General features: G+C 55.4%; 6 protein-coding genes across 6 annotated transcripts; 3 read left to right on the top strand and 3 right to left on the bottom strand.

The window, feature by feature from the left end:
- Positions 1-1,060: 1,060 nt before the first annotated feature.
- On the top strand, positions 1,061-3,350 carry BDP55DRAFT_547620 (uncharacterized protein; the record flags this gene model as incomplete). The annotated part of the gene is made up of 4 exons (XM_060568759.1): positions 1,061-2,075; positions 2,127-2,308; positions 2,363-3,207; positions 3,263-3,350. The coding sequence occupies 4 exons, from the start codon at positions 1,061-1,063 to the stop codon at positions 3,348-3,350; spliced, it is 2,130 nt and encodes a 709-aa protein (XP_060432287.1).
- Positions 3,351-3,774: 424 nt separating this feature from the next.
- On the bottom strand, positions 3,775-4,698 carry BDP55DRAFT_692240 (aldo/keto reductase; the record flags this gene model as incomplete). Its single annotated transcript, XM_060577086.1, has 1 exon — positions 3,775-4,698. One exon carries the CDS (start codon positions 4,696-4,698, stop codon positions 3,775-3,777), a length of 924 nt encoding a protein of 307 aa, XP_060432286.1.
- Positions 4,699-6,309: 1,611 nt separating this feature from the next.
- On the top strand, positions 6,310-7,565 carry BDP55DRAFT_547703 (oxidoreductase family protein; the record flags this gene model as incomplete). The annotated part of the gene is made up of 2 exons (XM_060568771.1): positions 6,310-6,364; positions 6,433-7,565. 2 exons carry the CDS (start codon positions 6,310-6,312, stop codon positions 7,563-7,565), a joined length of 1,188 nt encoding a protein of 395 aa, XP_060432285.1.
- Positions 7,566-9,866: 2,301 nt separating this feature from the next.
- Positions 9,867-10,631, bottom strand: BDP55DRAFT_656431 (uncharacterized protein). Its single transcript, XM_060574373.1, has one exon. The coding sequence runs from the start codon at positions 10,570-10,572 to the stop codon at positions 10,051-10,053; it is 522 nt and encodes a 173-aa protein (XP_060432284.1). The 5' UTR covers positions 10,573-10,631; the 3' UTR covers positions 9,867-10,050.
- Positions 10,632-10,768: 137 nt separating this feature from the next.
- BDP55DRAFT_525459 (S-adenosyl-L-methionine-dependent methyltransferase) lies at positions 10,769-11,590 on the top strand (the record flags this gene model as incomplete). Its single annotated transcript, XM_060567805.1, has 3 exons — positions 10,769-11,051; positions 11,100-11,407; positions 11,477-11,590. Coding segments are annotated over 3 exons (705 nt in total), but the record flags the coding sequence as incomplete, so codon positions are not given.
- Positions 11,591-12,579: 989 nt separating this feature from the next.
- On the bottom strand, positions 12,580-14,484 carry BDP55DRAFT_692237 (uncharacterized protein; the record flags this gene model as incomplete). The annotated part of the gene is made up of 3 exons (XM_060577085.1): positions 12,580-13,285; positions 13,371-13,870; positions 14,437-14,484. 3 exons carry the CDS (start codon positions 14,482-14,484, stop codon positions 12,580-12,582), a joined length of 1,254 nt encoding a protein of 417 aa, XP_060432282.1.
- Between the last annotated feature and the right edge of the window lie 4,302 nt (positions 14,485-18,786).

The raw sequence follows: 18,786 nt of genomic DNA, 5'->3' as shown, positions 1-18,786 counted from the left end.
ACTCACTCACTCACCCACCGCGCACCACTCACACTCACACTCACCCACCACCACTCATTCACTCTCTCCCTCACTCCCCCCGAAACCCAGAAATCCAGAAACCCAAAAACCCAAAGAGACCCGCCGCCGCCCGGACTCACTCCGTCATCTCATGCTTCTGCGACACGTGAACCACCACCTCGACCTGTAGTGAGCGACACAACTGGACAACCACCATCTTTTTGCTCCCAACTTTGACTTGCCCGATAATTTTGTGGTTTGCGGGCGGACCGCTGCGAAGACGACCGTGAGCGGCAACCGCTACCTTACGGGGCACAACGGCTATCTTCCAGCTTTGCATAGCGCTGCGCCCACCTCGACTTATTGCGGCACCTCGACTTGAGATGCTTCGCTGATCTCTTTCGGATCGCCTCACAGACATTCACCACACAGACCTTGGGCTAAACCTCCGACGAAGACGTCCTGTTCCCACGGATACCGATCTTGATAAATCGCCCTGAATCGCCGCGCTTCCGAGAAAGGATGCTTCAATTGTTGCTCTAATCGCGAAGAAATCTGTCCATATCCACCAACATCTTTCCGCCTGCATGGTTCTAAGCCGATGCTGAGCACTTCAAACTGTCTGCGACAGGCGCATTCCTCGTGACGCGCATGGTGCGCAGCCACGCAGACTGACGAGTTCACTTGCGCCCATTCCCGCCCGGGCCTCGATCAACCTAACAAACATTGTTTGTTTATCACTTTTCAATTACTCACTCGAGTGCATGACACGGCCTCGAGGTCGCTCACACATAATTCGTTAATGAGACATGGCCGACGTTAAAGAGGAGAGAGACCGAGAGGGCCGCAGTGAGAAGAAGAGCTTCTGGGGTAGCATTTTCCGCAACAGGAGCCTGGCAAAGAAAGGGAGACTGGTTCGACGACCCAAACATTGCGCTGTGACAGACACGCGTACTTCATCTTGGGACTTTTGAACTGACCGAAACTGCAGGAAAATCCCGAATCTCGCAGGGCGAGCGATGGAGATGTCGTCCCGCGGAGACGCAAGTCATTACCAGACATGCCCAAGGCCTCGAGAACAGTCGAGTCCCCCAATGGCCACCCAAATGTCCACCCAGATCACCCTCGTTCGCGCAGACGACCTAGAAGGCCTGATCCCGCAAGAGCCAAAGGGAAGGGTCGCGCGCATCCCAACGGCATCATCCTCGAGCAGGGACCACTAACAGAATGGCCGCCCTCCGGCATGTCAAGCCAAGAGGAGCTCACCCTCGGCCATGCCATGGAACTCGTCTCCCGCGGCGCCCCCGCCCACAAGGGCCACAAGCGTCCTGTACCTCATGCATCCGATCATTACTACGCCCTCTACACAACATCCGCAGGAAATGATGCCGAAGAGACGGATATCGTAAATTTGCACGACCACATGACCCAACTGATGACCCTCCGAATGCAAGGTGGGGGTTCAGCGATATACCCATGGGAGTCCTTGGAACAGCCGAGCTTTGCCTTCTTTTACGGTCAACAGCCCGGCACCATCACCTTGAACCAATGGGCTTGTCTGGCCAGCATCAAGCCTCCGACCATCGGCTTGAGAGACTCGGGCGTGACGGCACGAGAGGTCGGCTTGGATCGTATCTTTGAGCGTCTGAAGGAGCTGGAGGTGGGATTGGATGATGATGACGAAGAATGGATGTACAAAAGCTTATATCGCCGCTTCCTCCGCGACCCCGACAAAATGATGAGCCCGCACAAAGGACTCGATAAGCAGATTACGGATCTGATCATGGTGTTGTCACGTCCGGACTGGATCGACTTTACGAACCCAAAGAACCAAGTCGTCACTCGCTTCATCTTCGACCCGAGCCACGGAAGCCAACAGCAGTATATCAAGTTTTGCCACCAACTCGTCCTCAGTATGGAACTAGATTTGAGGATCAATTCGAGATTGCACGGGGAGTGGGCGAAGGAGAAACTACTGCCTCAACTACCGCCCACCATCCAGTGGGATCTTGCGCTTGCCAGACGCTGGCGGGAACATGTGAGGGTTGAGGGGTATGGAAAGTCAGTGGAAGACAGTAAGCTACCATTCACATCCGGTCTCCTTAGCCAGAGCTAATTTGCAACAGTCAACCTACGCTTCAGGCTGAAGAAGCGCCAAATCAAGATGCTACGGCGTTTTGCACAAATGATGAAATGGCCAAACTTGGGCCACACTCTCGACAAGATGAAGCAGAGGGACATGGACGCAACGCTGGACATTATCAGCTCCGACGCATTGGCATTCTTCAGCGGTCTTGTACTGCCAGGCGTAAGTTCTGTCACACTACTGACATATTCCTTGCACACCTGCTAATAGGCAAAGACAACGTTCCCATTCCTCATCATGAACACCCTCATCGATATTGATCCTGACAAGGCAACCGACTCCTTGGCCATGATGACGCACCTCCATCCTCACTGCGGGTTTCAATATAGGAATAGTTACACCTACTGGACTGCTGCTTCGATCGTCGGAAAAGTCCTAGCCCCGACCTGTCGATCGTTGGCAGGCTGGGTCGGGCCAGCCCGTCCGACCGCCGATCTTGGCCGATCTCAAATCGCTCGCGTGCGCTCCCGGCGCCCTCGACAGCGCATGACTCCCGAAGACGTACAATCGATGAGCGAACGATCTGACCCTCTGGGCCCCCCGGCCGAGGTATTTCCGGTCAAAGAATACAAGCTCGTAGCTCCCGACGCAGACGACATTGTTGATACTGTCCGAATCGAGCTGCTCAGCTTCAAGGCTGTCCAGGACCGTTTCCAGGAACCTCCGCCAGCACCGAGGGTTTTCGACGCAACGGTGCAGTTCGCGGTGGATGGGGTGTCCTGGCCTATGCGTCTCACGTACGATGTGTCCTTTATCTCGGCTTGGCCATGTTCGGGCGGCCCTCATCCGCTGTTCTTCGACTACGTCTTCCAGACCGTCAAGGCGGACGAGATTATGAACATCAAAGACTGGGGTGGGCTGTATGGACAGTCTCCAAGTGCTCGTAGTTCGAGGACAAGCTCGACAGCAGGCCCACACACAGCAAGCAGCCAGGATCAAGTCGACGAGGAGCAGGTGTTGGTGGTGGAGGCCTTTGGCGTGAGGGACAACGAGGTCTTGGCACGGGCCTGGTGTTCACACTGGGGACTGAGTGCCGTAATTGCTGATATCCGCAAGACATGGTGAGTTGTCCAGTTACCTTTCAACGTTCGACCAACCTTTGCTAACATTGTTAAGCATGGCTTGTGCTATTCGCGAGGCATACGCAGCAACTTTGACAGTGGTGGTCTTGGTGGATGACCAAGAATACAATACGGACGACTAATGATTTTGCATGGGGGCAGAGGTTTCTTTCTATAATGATGAGGTTGATAGGATACGAGGATGAGGCCGCAGAGGACGACAACACGATGACCATTTCGGCTCGTGCTTTTCTTTATTGGGATTTAAGATACCACAGCGAGTCTTGTTTCTGCCAGGATGATTTCCTGGACTAGGTTGAGGCATTAAGAGAGAGAGGGGGGGGGATGAGACGGTGTTCCTGCACGAGAGCCATTCCGAGGCTTTGGCGGCGAGAGAGGGATGGCAGAGGATCGAGAAAATACCCAGGACAGACTGCATTCTTGGGCGTTTCATGAATAGTTCGCGGAGTCCAAGACTTTCTCCGCTCGAATAGACTTACTTACTGCCATGTCCCTTTTAGGATACCATGCTTTCATCACACGTGTCCGCCCTCTTCCAAGAGTGCCTCAAGAATCACCAAGCAAAGCTTTCAACGCCGCCAGACTCTCCCGCCACACCCCATCACCACCCCCCTCCACCCAAGCCATCACCTCTTCGACACCCTCGAGGTCCTCCTTCATCCTCACCTCATTCGTAGTCCCATCCAGCACACTCACCCCCCTCAACCCCAGCACCAACCCATAAAACGCAACCTCATCGCTCACGCCCGCCCCTTTGGCAACCTGCCTGACAAACGGACTCCTCACCAGCCGCGGATTCGCAGTCAGCGTCCAAAATGATTGGAAATTGATGTCCCTTTCGCGGCAGAAGACGCGGACGGGGGTGTTGTAACCCTCATCCGGGTTCAAGCGGTTCTGCACGACGACGGGCTTCACGCGGGCGTCCTCGTCGCAGAGGCGCTGGAGGTCTGGCAGGTCGACGTTGGAGATGCCGAGGGTACGGATGCGGGAGGGGACGTGGGTTTCTAGGGCGCGCCAGGCGAGGAGGGTGTCGGTGTAGGAGGGGTAGGGGGCGTGAAGGAGGACGCAGTCTAGGTAGAAGTCTTCTTCGTCACTTTCCTTCTTCTGCTCCTCTGGAGAGCCAGTAGGTGACGGCGCAAAGAGGTTGTTGTCGACGGCGAGGTTCTTGAGGGACGAGGCGATGGACTTGTGGACTTGCTCTGGGATGGGCAGGTCTGATGGCGAGGGGGAGAATTTGGTCTGGAGGTAGAGGCCGGCGCGGGTGATTCCGTGGGCAGCTGGTGTCGGGGCTTGGGAGAGAAAGTTGCGGAGGCCGACGCCGACGCCTTCCTCCGAGTAGTGGTGGGATGCGGCGGTGTCGAGGGCGCGGAAGCCGGCGGCGAGGGCGGAGGCGACGAGGGGTGCGGTTTGGGATTTCTTCCAGGCTGTGCCGTAGATTAGGCGGGGGATTGGGGCGATTGTTTGTGGCATTTTTTGAATGGTGTCTTTTGTTTACGGTGATGTACGGGTGAAATTGATGCTTGAGGTTCAGGTATAAGGAGATGGGTGAGAGGAGGATGAGTTCATCTATGCCGAACGGATGGTGATGTGGTCGGAGAAGGTGGTAGCGACGTGGGGTTGTCGCAGAATGTATGCACAGGCAGGTGAAGTGGTGAGTAAGGTCGTCAATCAGAAAGGGCTCAAAGCGGCATGCATCATAATTGAAACAGAAACCCCAGTGGTACTCGGTGTGGTGATATCAATAACGAATCGACCAGCAATTGGATCATTGATATCAACCAAGAAAAGGGCAAGCAGAAATAGAAAAAGAGATAGGGCGCTTGTGGGATTCGAATCCACAAACTACAGCCCAGTTAATTTGCTGAACAGGCTTAGACTATTACTGACACAGGCTTCTAGGCAACTATCCCTTTATTGCTGTTAAGAATTTCCGAGGTGAATTGGCCTATAGCCCAAAGGAAGAGAGAACCTGAGGCGTACTGATCTGAATACTCTGTGTATTCCGAATGGCTTCACATTGTCAGCAGGCTGCAGTTATATCAACAGATCTCAAGGTACCTAGGTAAGGTAGCTTCCCTCCCGTGTCATCTATGACGTCTTATCGCTGATAAGCAAACGAGGGCTCCGCCGCGGGGTAACAACACCGACCCCGCCATCCGTCGTTCACCTCACAGGAAATGTCCCCAGCTCATTTATCTCCAAACCGGCCCAAAGAGGAAACTCTAGGAGTCGAAAAGTTGGTGGGGCCGTAAGGTCGGGTCAGATAGTTTGCGTTGCGCCAATACGGATGCCGGTCTTGACTTGACCCCGGACAGCTCTTTGCAAGTCCATGTGTCATCGCGGAGTATCGGCGTAAAGGAACCCATTCTCACACCAGATCCCGAAGTCAATTTAACCGGGAGAAGGGGGGCGAGGGACGGGAGGACGGAAACCAAATCGCGTCTTTGAATCTTCGCTCTCGTATTTGGCGGCTTTTGCTGATATCCAAGTCATTCACCGTCACCATTCGAACATTGGAGCTTCTAGGCGTGTTTGTAATCCGCGGTTGTTAATACTATGATGATCTGACCGCTGGCGAAGCGAATTGACTCCGAAGCTGATTTGTCAGTATTGGACTGCGTCCTCCTGGGAAAGGCGGCCGAGTAGATGACATAGAACGTTTGTAGCAATGCCCCATGTCATAGTATGAGTGCTGATGTGGTTTGGTGTTGCCTCTGTGGTCGTGATGTGCATCGACGATTCGTCGCATGTTGGATTTAGCTTGAGTGGCTTTCATGTTTGACAATTGGCCCCTCCCTTTTTTTTGCTATTCTCGTACCCCGCAGCAACTACCTCCGAGGATTTGGGGGGCGGAGGGCCCGCACCGCGTGTTGGGATGGTTGCGCGGGATAGAAAAGGGAAAGGCAACCTCGCCGATTCGCACCTCGTTGACCTGTCTGCTCTTCCTCTACCTCTTTCTTCAGTCTCGATCTTCTTTATATACCCAGGGATCCAATTCCCTCGTCGAGACCCCATCAACTCTCTGCAGTAGAACCCAAAGCCACGCTACACACCAATAATCAATCACATTCACCTCCCAAAATGGCGCCGCACACTGTCAACTGGGGCATCATGGCCACGGGCTGGATCGCCGAGAGTATGCTTCCACCGATAGAACCGAGCATCTCTGCCCCCGAGCAATAACTAACAATGCCGTCTCTCTAGCTTTCTGCAAGGACCTCCTGACCAACCCGGCCTCGCGCGAGGTGACTGACGTCGCCCACCGTATCGCCGCCGTCTCCTCCTCCCGCGACGCCGAAAAGGCCCGCGCCTTTGTCAAGAAGATTGACGCCCCCGCCGACACAACAGTCTACGGCTCTTACGCCGAGCTCGTCCGCGACCCGGCCGTCGACATCATCTACGTCGCCACCCCGCACTCCCATCACTTCCAAAACGCCATGCTTGCCCTCGAGGCCGGCAAGAACGTGCTCTGCGAAAAGGCCCTGACCGTCACAGCCGAGCAGACCCGCGTCCTCGTTGAGACGGCCCGCGCCAAGAAGCTCTTCTTCATGGAGGCCGTCTGGACCCGCTACTTCCCCCTCAGCATCAAGATCCGCGAGCTCATCTCCTCGGGCGCCATCGGCAAGGTCTACCGTGCCACCTCGGACCTGTCCTTCAACAGCAACGCCGAAGACGCTTCCGGCAAGCTGTCCTTCCCCGACGCCCACCGCATGGTTAACCCCGAGCTCGCTGGCGGTGCCCTGCTCGACCTCGGTATTTACTCCCTGACATGGATCTTCCAGACGTTGTACCACCTGCAGCCCGAAGCTGAGGCCGACAAGGAAAGCCCCGAGGTCCTGGCCTCGGTGCAAAAGTACCCCGTCACCGGCGCCGACGAGTCCACCACCATGATTCTCAACTTCCCCAAGCACCAGATGACCGGCATTGCCACCACCTCGCTGCGCGTCGACACGGCACCCGACGGCCACAAGGGTGAGACGGCACCCGCGATCCGCATCCAAGGCTCCAAGGGCGAGATCCAGGTCTCCCATCCCGCCTTCCGGCCGACGTCGTACAAGGTCGTCAAGAAGGGCGTCGAAGAGGTCGAGGTTGTCGACTGCCCCATCCCCAAGGACGAGGCGCGCGACTGGGGTCACGGCATGTTCTGGGAGGCTGATGAGTGCGCACGCTGCCTGCGCGACGGCAAGAAAGAGAGTGCAACGCTGCCGCTCTCAGAGTCTCTGGTCATCATGGAGACAATGGACAGCGTTATCAAGCAGGGTGGCATCCAGTACCCCGAGCTCATCACCACCCACAAGTTCGACGCCCAGAGCCCATTGAACCTGGGTAACGCTTGAGAGATGAAGTTGCATCGGTTGAAGATGTGGTGTTGTAAGTCCGCTTGTACGGATAGATAATGAATAAATCTTGAATCTCAAATCAAGGCGCGGTCCCGCTTTCGGGAGGCCCGGGACCGCGGGGCCGCCAGATAGGCCCGGGGCGGGACTAGGCCGTAGGTGTGAAGTCTAACAAGAAGAAACAAGCCTTTTTACGGTCCGCGACCGTCGTACGTCAATGTCAATGTCTTTCACCTCAATCTGTGAAGCTACAAAATTGTGGCGCAAACCTGGGAACAGATTGTTTCCCTGCTCTACTCACACCCCGCCACACGCATTCCTTGTTTGTCTCCCTGTTTAAACGTGAACCGGGTACTGAAAAGTTAAATCCCACGCGGCAATGAACATGTCTTCAGCTGGCAAACATTGTTACCAAAGTACCTAAGCCCCTCGATCGCCGTGTCTATCAGACACGAGTGTGATCATCCCTAGTGTCACGCAATTTTTGATTCCCACACGTGGCCACGAAGAAAAAGTCGAAGGCTAGAAATATCTCCGCAAGGCCCACGCCACGAATTGGCACGCTAAGAAAGTTAAGAGATGTACGGATATCCGTACGAAGTTAAGCAAACTTGCACAAACGGTGACTACAAATGACTGCAGGCTGCAGCAACGCCCCCTCCTCCCTTTCCTGAGTTCCCTCCGAACCCTTGAATGTCTTTCCCTGCCGGATCGGAGATTAAAATCCTCAAGGGCACAGGGGCTCCGAGCGGTACCACCTGAATGTGACATCACCAACATTTACCCTATGGAAAAGGGGGCGATGGGCTGAAGCCTGGGAGATACTCGCACGTAAGGCCGTATTCAATATAACATGTGGTGGCTCAAAGCAAGCAAAGAGCCGTAGTGCGTAAAGTCTAGCAAACATTGGTGGTATCTCCCATCTTGCTCTCTCAGTAGAGACCCCTCTTCTCAGAGCCTAGTACGATATCCTGTTACATTATTGGAAAATGAAAAGAGCAACAACTGTCGATGTTGCCCCTTTTAGCAGGCAATTCGAACCGAGGGGAAGGCTCGGAATCCCTGACGTCAATCACGCGAGAAATCACTCAAGGATGATCTCCATCCGTTCGTACCGCTTCTTCGGGAATTCCAAATGCGTTTGAAGCCCCGGTCTGGAATGTGACGGTCTCTGGTCCTCTTGTCTCGTCTTTTTCCCGTCTAAGCCTTGCACGCCTCCTTGACAATTTGTTTGCTCCTTCAAAACTTTGGTACACCCCTCCCCCCCTTCCCTCTCTCCCTCACTACCAGTATCTTACGCCCCCCGTGGCGGAATAGAGAGCAAACACCATGGATCGAACATGATCGGTTCGCACGTTATGGATGTAACATTAGATCATCAACGAACGACAGGAAACTGGTTTCAGGGGCATTTCCCGCTCGTTTCGAAAATAGTTCATGAGAGCGTTCAATCAGCCTCCCAACCGCGAAAGGCTTCGGAGTAGACCGATCCGGGACAAGGGTGGCCCCCTTTCAATGTGCAATTAATCCCGGGACGAATCCCCGTTCGAGTCCAGCGCTTAATACCGTGCCGCGCCGTAACCTGCAGGTACCCATAGGCCGTAACGTTCTTTGAGAGAATGAAGGCACAAGGTGCTCGCACAATCGCTTCATCTCGATCCCTTACTGAATTTCCTCGACGGAAAGCCGCATGGTGCAAGTTTGTAGTATATCCGATATATGCGCATGCGTCTGTGCCAGACGGTCCTTGTTCGCTCTTACAGCGTTCATGCAATTGCAGCCTGCAGCCTTCGCGGGATCGATGAAATGTCTTCACCAACCTTTTCTCTGCGGCCCAGTCGGCGGCCGCGGCCGCAGCAATGGCTATCGAGAAGATTGAGGATACGGTGCCTGCATACGGTTAAGACCTAGGCGGTCCTTACATTCCCTGAAAGCCTCATCGGCTCAGCTGCCCCAATTGAGTGGGGGTGGGCCGGCCAGGTCAACACGGGCCCGGTTTGTGTCCCCCCCCCAGCCCGGAGCTACCGGACTCGGCTCACACCGAGTCGGAGCGGGGCCCCGCCTCCCTCTTTCCCGAAAGACATTTCTCAAGTCTTTGAATTCCTACCCCCACACACCAACGAAAGTGAGAAAAAAGAAACAAGAAAAAAAAACCCGGTGCACACCGACTCACCGAATCGAGAAAATTAGCGGGGACACACCGAACGCCACACACCAGATGCAAGCGCTCAGACAGTATTTCCCCCCCCCGCTCACTGTCACAAATCGTCATCTTCCCGTCGGTGGCTCACAATTCCCAACGTCCCTTCGTTGCTCTCTTGTACGTATTTTGCACCCACACCCTTCGCATGCACATACAGACACTATATCCCTAGACGCCTCATCATCTGCAGAGCACGAGCCTCATCCGACAAATCATTCTTTCATCCAGTTTGTTTTTCCCCCTACAGTGGGCTGGTGTACCTAATTTCCCATCGGCAAAATACTAGAGACACACACGCGCGCGCCGCACATCACCAAAGCCGCCAAGCGCAACGGGAACACACAGACAATATCCGTTGAAAAAGGGCGTTCCACTGTCTTGGCACGAACGCGCTTCAGCGGGCGCTATCTTTAACTCGGCATCCAAAACCTTAACGGGACCGTAGACCAGGGCCCCGGTTACCGACTTTTCTCCCTTCCCTCTGCCGAAGTCTTCTACCCCCTTGCACTCTCTCTTTCCCCCGTCTCGCACTCGCAAGAATCGACCCCCTGATCGACCAAAACTCCTTCGCTCTTTACTTCGTACGGATATAGAAGGACCTAAGCAAGGGGTGAAAAGAGCCGTTCTTGCAGGCTTGCCAGAGTACGGATACAAGGGTCCCAACCTAAGCTCCCCAGGAAAGGAAATAAGCTGCCTTATGGTGTGAGACTGAGAGTCAACGTCTCCCCAACTTGCGCCACACACAAGCACCCAAGCACTCACACACACACACACACACACACCCCTTCCCGCAACATCAACCATGACCGTCTCATCCGGCCCCCAACCCGGCCCCGGCCACCCGGCCGTGCCCGCCGATCCCCGTTCGCCGGACCCTCCTTCCGCCTCAACCATCACCACCACCACCACCACCACCACCGCCATCGCATCCCAAGAGACCGAGGACCCAACGCCAACGACCCCGCCTCCAGCAGAGGACGAAGACAACGACACAGCAGCAGCCTACGAGTCCCGCCACGTCCACACAGTCTACGAGGCCATCGCCCCGCACTTCTCCTCAACCCGCTACAAGCCCTGGCCCCTCGTCGCCGCCTTCCTACTCTCCCTCCCGCCCGGCTCCGTCGGCCTCGACGCAGGCTGCGGCAACGGAAAGTACATTGGCGTCAACCCCTCCCTCTTCATCGTCGCCTCGGACCGGAGCGCCAACCTCGTCTCGCTGGCGCGGAGCTACCAGCCGCCGCACTTTGATGCCTCTGTGGGCCCCAAGAAGAAGAATAAGGGCGGTAGCAACAAGAAGGCTGCAGACGTATCCCCGGCGCCAGTGGCACCAGCCCCAGCACCACCACCAGCACCAAAGAACCAGGTTCTCGTAGCAGACTCCCTAGCCCTCCCCTACCGCTCCTCCGCCTTCGATTTCGCCATCTCCATCGCCGTAATCCACCACATGTCCACCCGCGAACGCCGCCGCGCCGCCGTCGCAGCCCTCCTCACCGCCGTCCGGCCCGGCAGCGGCAAGGCCCTCGTCATGGTCTGGGCCCTGGAGCAAGGTAATAGCCGGCGCGGGTGGGACGCCGGCGCCGCGCAGGACCAGCTCGTGTCGTGGGTCACAAAGGGCAAGAAGGAGAAACCCGAGGGCAAAGTGCAGGAGCAGGGGCAAGAACAGACGCAAGCCGCCGCCGCCGCCACCGCCGAACCCGCCAAGGATGAGACGTTCCAGAGGTATTACCATCTCTACCGCGAGGGCGAGCTTGAGGAGGATGTGGTCGAGGTTGGGGGCAGGGTGCTTGAGAGCGGGTATGAGAGGGATAACTGGTGGGCCATCTTCTGTCGGGACTCATGAAGTTGACCTGGGTAGATAGCCAAGAGCGGCAAAAGCATGAGAGGAACCAAAAAAAAAAAAGGGAGCGTGGCATATCACGTAGACACCAATAGAGGCAAGCCAAAAAAAGAAAATGTGATCTAGAGACCTTGCAATTCTATCATGACCATAATCCATCTCTTCGTCAAGTGACGTATTTCGTTTACTCTTCGCCGCTTCCACTACATTCGGTCTTTCCCTCTCCTCGTCTCTCACATCTCTGTCCAGAACAATACATACAGAAGAAACCAACACAAGCTCATAGACATACTCTCCCTCCTCTCTCTCTCCATCCCACCACTCTTAGAAACACCTTTGCCTACCCAACAACAACAATCATCGTGATTTTTTTGTGTGGACATGAAATGATTCCGATCCGATGCCCCGTCCCTACCCCTCACCTGCCGGGTACCGTAAAAACCCAACGGCAAAAAAAAAAAAAAAGATTTGTTTTTGTTTCCCCTCCTTCGCAACACAACGCACACCCGCGCGCCGCCAGCTGAGAAATGACCACTAAGGGCAAGTTTGGAGAGGGGGAAGAGAATGAAGAGAGAGAAAAAAAGGTTAAAAGATGGGAGGAAAAAAGTAAAATGACACGAAGAAGAAGACGTGGCCGTGAGGAGATCGTTGCCAACGCAAGGGAAGCTTTTTTCCAGGAGAGAGATAGCATCAACCCCCGAGTGGTAACGATGTTAAGTGTATGAGAAGTTAAGAAAAATGAGACAAAATCTTGCTCCAATCCCGATGCAACATGCTGTTCCCGTGCCGTGTGTCGTGCCCTCCGCACACGTTGGACGAAAAAACAAATCCTCGGAGGTTTCCCATGCTCTCATGAAAAATCAAAAGGGGGGAGGCGATTCATTGTCGTCCCCCCTCAGAAAGAATTTTGTTCCCAACTCCAAAGTTCGCCGCGCCATCACCGCTTTCACCTTGCTTTCACCTTGCCTTCACAGTCACGCCACGCGTCTCCGATCCATCTCCTCCTGGCGGGGATCCATGTGCCGTCGTCGGCTCGTTTCCCTTGAGCCCATCATCTCTGTGCCTGGACTGGCTCGTCGCTTCGCACCGGCTTGCTCGTGGGGCGGTGGGTAGTGGAGAGCTGGAAGCAGCGGTCCCGGGCTGGCCCTCGCGCTTGGCACGGGGCTTGCCGTAGGCATGCCGCCCATCGCATATGCTGGGGTGCTGTAGGGGCTGACACCGGTAGTCAGTTCGGCAACGCCTGGAAGCATGCCTCCGCCTCGGCCTGGCGGAAGCCCCTGGATCGGAGCCAAACCAGGGCCTCCTGGCCCCATAGCCGCCATCTCATTCGGGTCCGGGCCCATCAACGGCCTGCCAGGAACGCTCTCGCGTCGAGCGGCAATGACTCGTCCGCCGGGGATCGGTGATATACCGGGTGGTGGTGGTCGGCTGTATCGAGGGGAAGGTCCACCGATGTCCCGGGGTAGGCTAGGCTGGGACTGGGTGTGCATGTGCCCCCGAGAAGGAGAGTGCCGGTGGCCACCGCCAGGCTGGTCGACGTTGACTGCTGTCAAAGAAAAGGGCACAACGCCGGCCCGTCGAGCCATGTCCGCTTCGCCAAGCTGCCAGTGCATGGCCTCTGCGGCTCGCCAAGGAACGGCCATCTCCTCCGCAACCTTTGCCCACATCTCCGGTTTGAACCTGATTTGACATGTCAGTTTTCGTCCTTTCAATACAAGCGGAACGAATAGAGAGTGGTTTCGATGCTATAGTGATCAAATCGTACCTCTCGTACAACCGTGCAAGCTTGTTCTTGCGCTCCTCATCCCACTCGCTCCGCCTCTCGAGGTAGTTCTGGTAGTGAAGTCGACAACTGATGGCACTTCTTCCCGGTAGACGTTTTGAGATGTCCTCCCACTTCATCCCGCTCCCCCGAAGTTCGATGATCAAGGCATCTTCCTCCGGCGACCACTTGCTCTGCTTCTTGGCCGGAGACTCCGCTACGTGCGGTGGCATGGCACGCTTGCCGCTCACAGCCAGGCCCGGTGCTACGGGAGGCGGGCCATACGGAGGTAGCCCGCTGACAGGCGCTGTGGCCGCCGTGGTTGCGGTTGCGGACGGGTCTGACGAAGATCGGGTATGCTGAGGCGGAGCGGTGGAGGACTCATCTGAGTCGGGAGCCTTTAGGAGAGACGCGATATCCACGGTGACGGTTTGGCCGCCTAGGTAGGTTGGATACGGTCTTGTGTCATGGGCGCGATAGACGCGCGCCAGCTTTTCGGTTTTCTCGACACCACCCAAGAAGGGCAGTTACTGAAGGACTTGAAAGGTTTGAAGGTCGGTAAGATATCCCGGCCAGTTTCGTAATGGGGACGGTTGTTCGGTGGTCGTTGAAAGTTCTCTTCGCTTCGCGCGTAACGTAAAGTTCAGGGCAGTCTACTCGTTGGGAATTACGGCAGAGGTGGGTTAGAGTAGGATCACAGGTTGAGAGCGGTGGAGATCGGTGACGCTGGCCCCGTTGCTGGAAGTGGTGAGGGCAACAAAGTTCTCTGATTCTGCCGTATCTGAACAATGGATGGTTTCGATCGCGAAGTTGGTGAGAGAGGAAAAGGCGTTCCGTTTAATCCTGGTGGGTAGGCAAAAGGGGGGAATGATCTGAAAAGGAAAAAGGGACCTGGTTTTAGATCAAGATGGCGGCGTAGCTTGCAAGTTGGAAGTCATCAACATGATTGGGCCAGTCAGAGAAGCCAGCAACCAATGATCGGAAATTGAGCTCGCTCAGTGTCGACGCAGGCAGGCGGGCGGGCGGACAGCAAAAAGAGGGCGGCGGCGTAAGTATACGTTGGTCAAACTAGGCTGCTAGAAGTCTTCATCAGAAAGCGAAGCTTTGCCAGAGTCATCGTTCTCCTACGGAAAGTCGGTAGAGGCCACGGAAACAAGGTACAAGCCGGTCTACGTCGGGAACTTGCGGTGATGCAGTTTGTGAATGGAAGAGAAAAGAATTAAAATGGACCGAGAAAGTGGTAGTTTGAGGGACGGTGATGGGTTGAAGAGGTGGAGGACGAAGTGGGGGACGGAAGCCGGGGTCTGATTAACAAAGTGACAGGCCCAAAAGACTCTTAAACTGACGAGAGGAAAGTCATCGAAAAAGAAACGCGAGGGGAGTGGGACGGAGTATGGGAGGGGTGTGTATAAGGGCGTGGGAGGAGAGAAGTTGAGACCCAGGACGACAGTGACGAGCCTAGCAGCAGCAGCGAACAAGAAGGAGAGGGAGTGAGAGAGTGTGTGTGAGAGCCACCGCGGCTGTGGAGAAGGAAGAGACGACGAGAAAGACGAGGTTTGGGTACGGATGGGAAGTGTGCGTGTGTGCGCGCGTGAAGAGGGTGTGTGAGGATGTGTGTGTTTGGCAAGGGCATATGCTGGTTAGCTTTTACAAAACAACACCAGCGCGAGCAGCAACAACCGGCAGCGAGCAGTGAACGTAGTAATAGGGCAGAAGTTATATGTCAAGCTCGCATATAGGTAGGGAATGACCAGTGGCAGATGATGGGATCTTGTTGGTGCCGTCCGTCCCTTGCCTGGGCCAGTCCGTCTGTTGCCCTGCCCTCATTGAAGAATGCGATGCGGTGGAGGTTGTCGAATAAGGCTCATGAAGGGCTACTTTCACCTAGGCATAGTTTGGGAACCGACATGGATGGGGAACTTCGAGCACATGTTTGAAAGACACACGCCCCCCTTCCCGCAGCGCGCTCACAGACACCAGGTGGCTGCCATGCTTTCTTTTCAAGACACACCCCTCTGCAATATGCCCTGTCTAGCGTCTGGCCTGGGGCTGGTGTTCTCCCGTATGTCGACACCCTAGATTGAAGCTCCGGTCATGAGGGGTCATTGTCGTAAAGAGGGCAGAGGTTAGAAGAGGAAGAAAAGAAAGAAAAAAAAAAAAGAGAAAGAGTAGAATGGAATTCCAAGTACTGGGTCGAATGTCCGGCTACCAAGCTAGGTGCTAAAATGGCATGGCCACGAATTCTTGCATGATGCTTCTCGGGTACTTGGGTAGAACAGGCCATGGGCAACCCGTGGTACGTCTGGATCAGCGCGTTTAATGCGGTGTCAAAGCCAGAGTCAATGGAGCAAGCTGGATGACAGCTTCTCCGAAAGGCTGGATCCAGGAAACGCTGGTCATAGGGATTGCTTGGATAAGGGTTGGTTCGTGTCCGTGTATGATGACCACACCTGGTCACAGCTCCCTCTCAGACTCGCAGAGCATCGGTTCAAATTGGAGGCTGGTGGGAATCTGGTTGAAGAGGGCGGGAAATTCGAGAGGGCGTCAAGTGTGCATGGCCCATAATCCTAGGGTCCCCGACAGAGTGAGCGTGTGTTTAGGGCAAGACAAGCGTGGAGAGGGCGGAATGTGGTGGGCAGCAGTTTGTCACGAAACCGCATACGGGTGCTGTGGACCCCATGTTTGAAACCTGCGGTTGCTGATGCAATGAAGAGTCGAGTGGACTTCGCACATGCGCATGCTGGTGGGTTGTAGTAGATGGGCTCCCGCTTCATGGGACCCTCTTTGTGCCGGCTGACTCTCCTAGGCAGACAGCTGGCGAGGAGATATGTTGATAGGGAAGGTCTCGCAAACCGCTACTTATGACAGACACTTCGGAGGCAGCGGTTAGCCTCGTAGAGTTGAACCCATGGTTGGTTGGGCCCCCCCCGACTCCGGCACGCGTAGAAGTCAAACGCGAAAGTATGACGGCGCGCATAGTTGAGCAACGAGCAGGCGAGAAACTAAGAGGCGTCTGGAGGATCGGAGACTGGAACACCGGAGGAGGAACCCAACTGATGGGAGGGATGGGTCGGCCGAAGAGGGACAACGAGGGTTCCGATGCTTGGCCGGGCACACTTGAAGGAACTGCTCTCAACTGTGGCTTACCCTGGTCCCGTCTCCTCTGATTTGGGGGGGGGGGGGACAGCCTCCACCTTTGCCTGTGCGCATTTTCGACTTGTTGAACCTGTGCTTATGCTGTTCGCCGATCCTAACGGGTTCAACGGGGGTCTGTGAGAGCAAGCAAACGCAGGCTGCATGTGTGCCTTGTACTGTCTTGGGCGGCTCCCTTCCGCGGCTAGTGCTAGTGCAATTGACAAGTCAATGGCGCGGATCAATTTGATGAGCTGAGCAGTCTGAAAATAAAGAGCCGGCAGTATAGCGCAGTGCTGTGCTCTGCATCTGGCAGCGGCAACGGCAACGGCAGCGGGAGAACAAGAGCGAAGCAGAGTTACAGCAAGCCTGATGTCTGTGCGGTCGACACAATGAATGTAAGATGAGGCTTGTCTCGACGAGGCCGGACAGCCAACGGCGGCCGTGACAATGCGCCACTGCCGAACGAGTCGTCGAGGGCGGTTGACTACCCGCAGATGTGCTGGGGCTAGGTTGTGCTGAGAAACATTTGATCAATGCCCTTCATGCCCGGCTACCAATGTCCCACGGCCATATCCATGAGGGCGAGCCAGGAACAGCCTTCGCAAAGTCTGTCTTGTCTCGTGTTGGGAATGCCTCCCTTTCCGTCTGGTCAACCGCTCCTTTGCCTTGCCTTGCCTTGCCTCGCTGATTCTGGTGCTGGTGCTGGTGCTCGGCTTGGCCCTTGCCTTGGTCTGATGATGAACTGGCGGTCAGATATGCAGCGCAGCCCAGCGTGCAGCGTCCGTCCAGCAAAGCCTCCCAGGACCAGGGCGGTACTGTTTTCACTGCGACGGACAGGCCAAGTATGAGCTTGTGGCCTGGCTGCATCAGTTGCCATGAACCATGATCGCCATGCAACTTGGGGCATGCTTGCTCGCTGCTTTGCTGGCTAGCGGCTTTCAAGCAGCCCTCTTTTGGTCGGGGTCGTCGCAGTCGCATCCTTGGCCATCGTTGTGTGCTATAGTATGGTGGTTGTAGTAGTAGCGGTAGTAGTTCCTTTTCTTTTTCCCTTGCCGCACCAGCGCCATCGGTGTTGTCCACCTTCCACGGCAATGAGGCGACCACGACGTCGTCTTTAGCGTCCAGTCAAGCCACACATGGCTTGGTTGGGCTGTTCGTAGCTTGTCTACTGTCTCCCAGGGGTCTCGGGGGTCCGGTGTCGTAGCTGGACCGGTGTCCACGGCATCGGTGCCTGACATGACGACGGGGCGGTACATAAAGGAGCAACTAATGGCCAGCAGGATAAGTGAAGAAGTAAACAGTGACTCCGTTTGGTGACATTAGGCTGCGGGCGAGAAGAGATGGCGCCGTCGTACAGAGAATGATTGTGTATTCTTGGGAAGAGACATTGAGCAAATCGGAACGGCATCCAGCATGTAGACCGCTGTGCGTTGAGATGGGAGACGTAAGGTTAGTTGCCCTCGGATGACTGGGAGCATTGAGACTGAGATTGAGGCAAGATGCTGACCACAGGACTACCTAAGTAAGGTATGCCTGAGGTTCCTCGCTCTCCTTCCCTCTTTCCGATCTTCTGTCGAGTTGTTCTTTTCTTATTCGTCTCTCTTTCCCTAATTGAACTAATATGACGGAATAAGGTAGCTTCTCTCCATCTGCTACCTGCCGTACAGCCAAGTCTGCGTAGGGTACCCAGGAAAGTTGGCCGGCTTGTAACCTTAACTTACTCGCACTTACTGTTTCCTCTAGCCTCCGAGGTACCCCTCTACATGATGGGCACGTACCTGGGAATATGTCTCTTGCTTCTATGCAGGGCACCTGGACACCGTGCTAGAGCTTTGGATGCTCCTTTTCTCATTTCGCATTTCGCAACCCTTGGGCCGCCGTTCTTTGCTTCTTCCGGGCGTTCCATTGCTGACGACGGCCTGCTAAGGCAATCGCGCTAGGGGAATTTCTTTGCAACCTTAGTCTAGCCTTGGGACGAGGTACGAGACTGGCAAAGGGCCGTCCGTGCAATGGACACCCCAACGTGGGGAGGCATCTACTATCTACATTACCTTAGTCCGACGCGCAATGAACAACTCCCGCCAGCGCCCTAATGTCTTGTTTCCCCTCCAAGTACGGTCTGCCGATACCACCTGCCCAGGTCAGGTACAAAGTTTGACTAAGTTGAGGCTTCTCAGGGCTGTGAAGCACTACGCAATCTGACTACCTAACCTTAGATTCGGGAGGCTACAGTCCAAGATGCAGACGCTAACTCTGGCTACCTAGGTTAGGACTTAGTCTCGTG

The sequence above is a fragment of the Colletotrichum godetiae genome, assembly GCF_030913485.1.
Source record: "Colletotrichum godetiae strain CBS 193.32 chromosome Unknown BDP55scaffold_11, whole genome shotgun sequence".
NCBI lineage: Eukaryota > Fungi > Ascomycota > Sordariomycetes > Glomerellales > Glomerellaceae > Colletotrichum > Colletotrichum godetiae.
This window is presented reverse-complemented; position numbering and strand designations above follow the sequence as displayed.

Excerpts from the sequence above, each read along its gene's own strand:
- BDP55DRAFT_656431 (XM_060574373.1), bottom strand. The coding sequence starts at position 10,572 with ATGGTTGATGTTGCGGGAAGGGGTGTGTGTGTGTGTGTGTGTGTGAGT.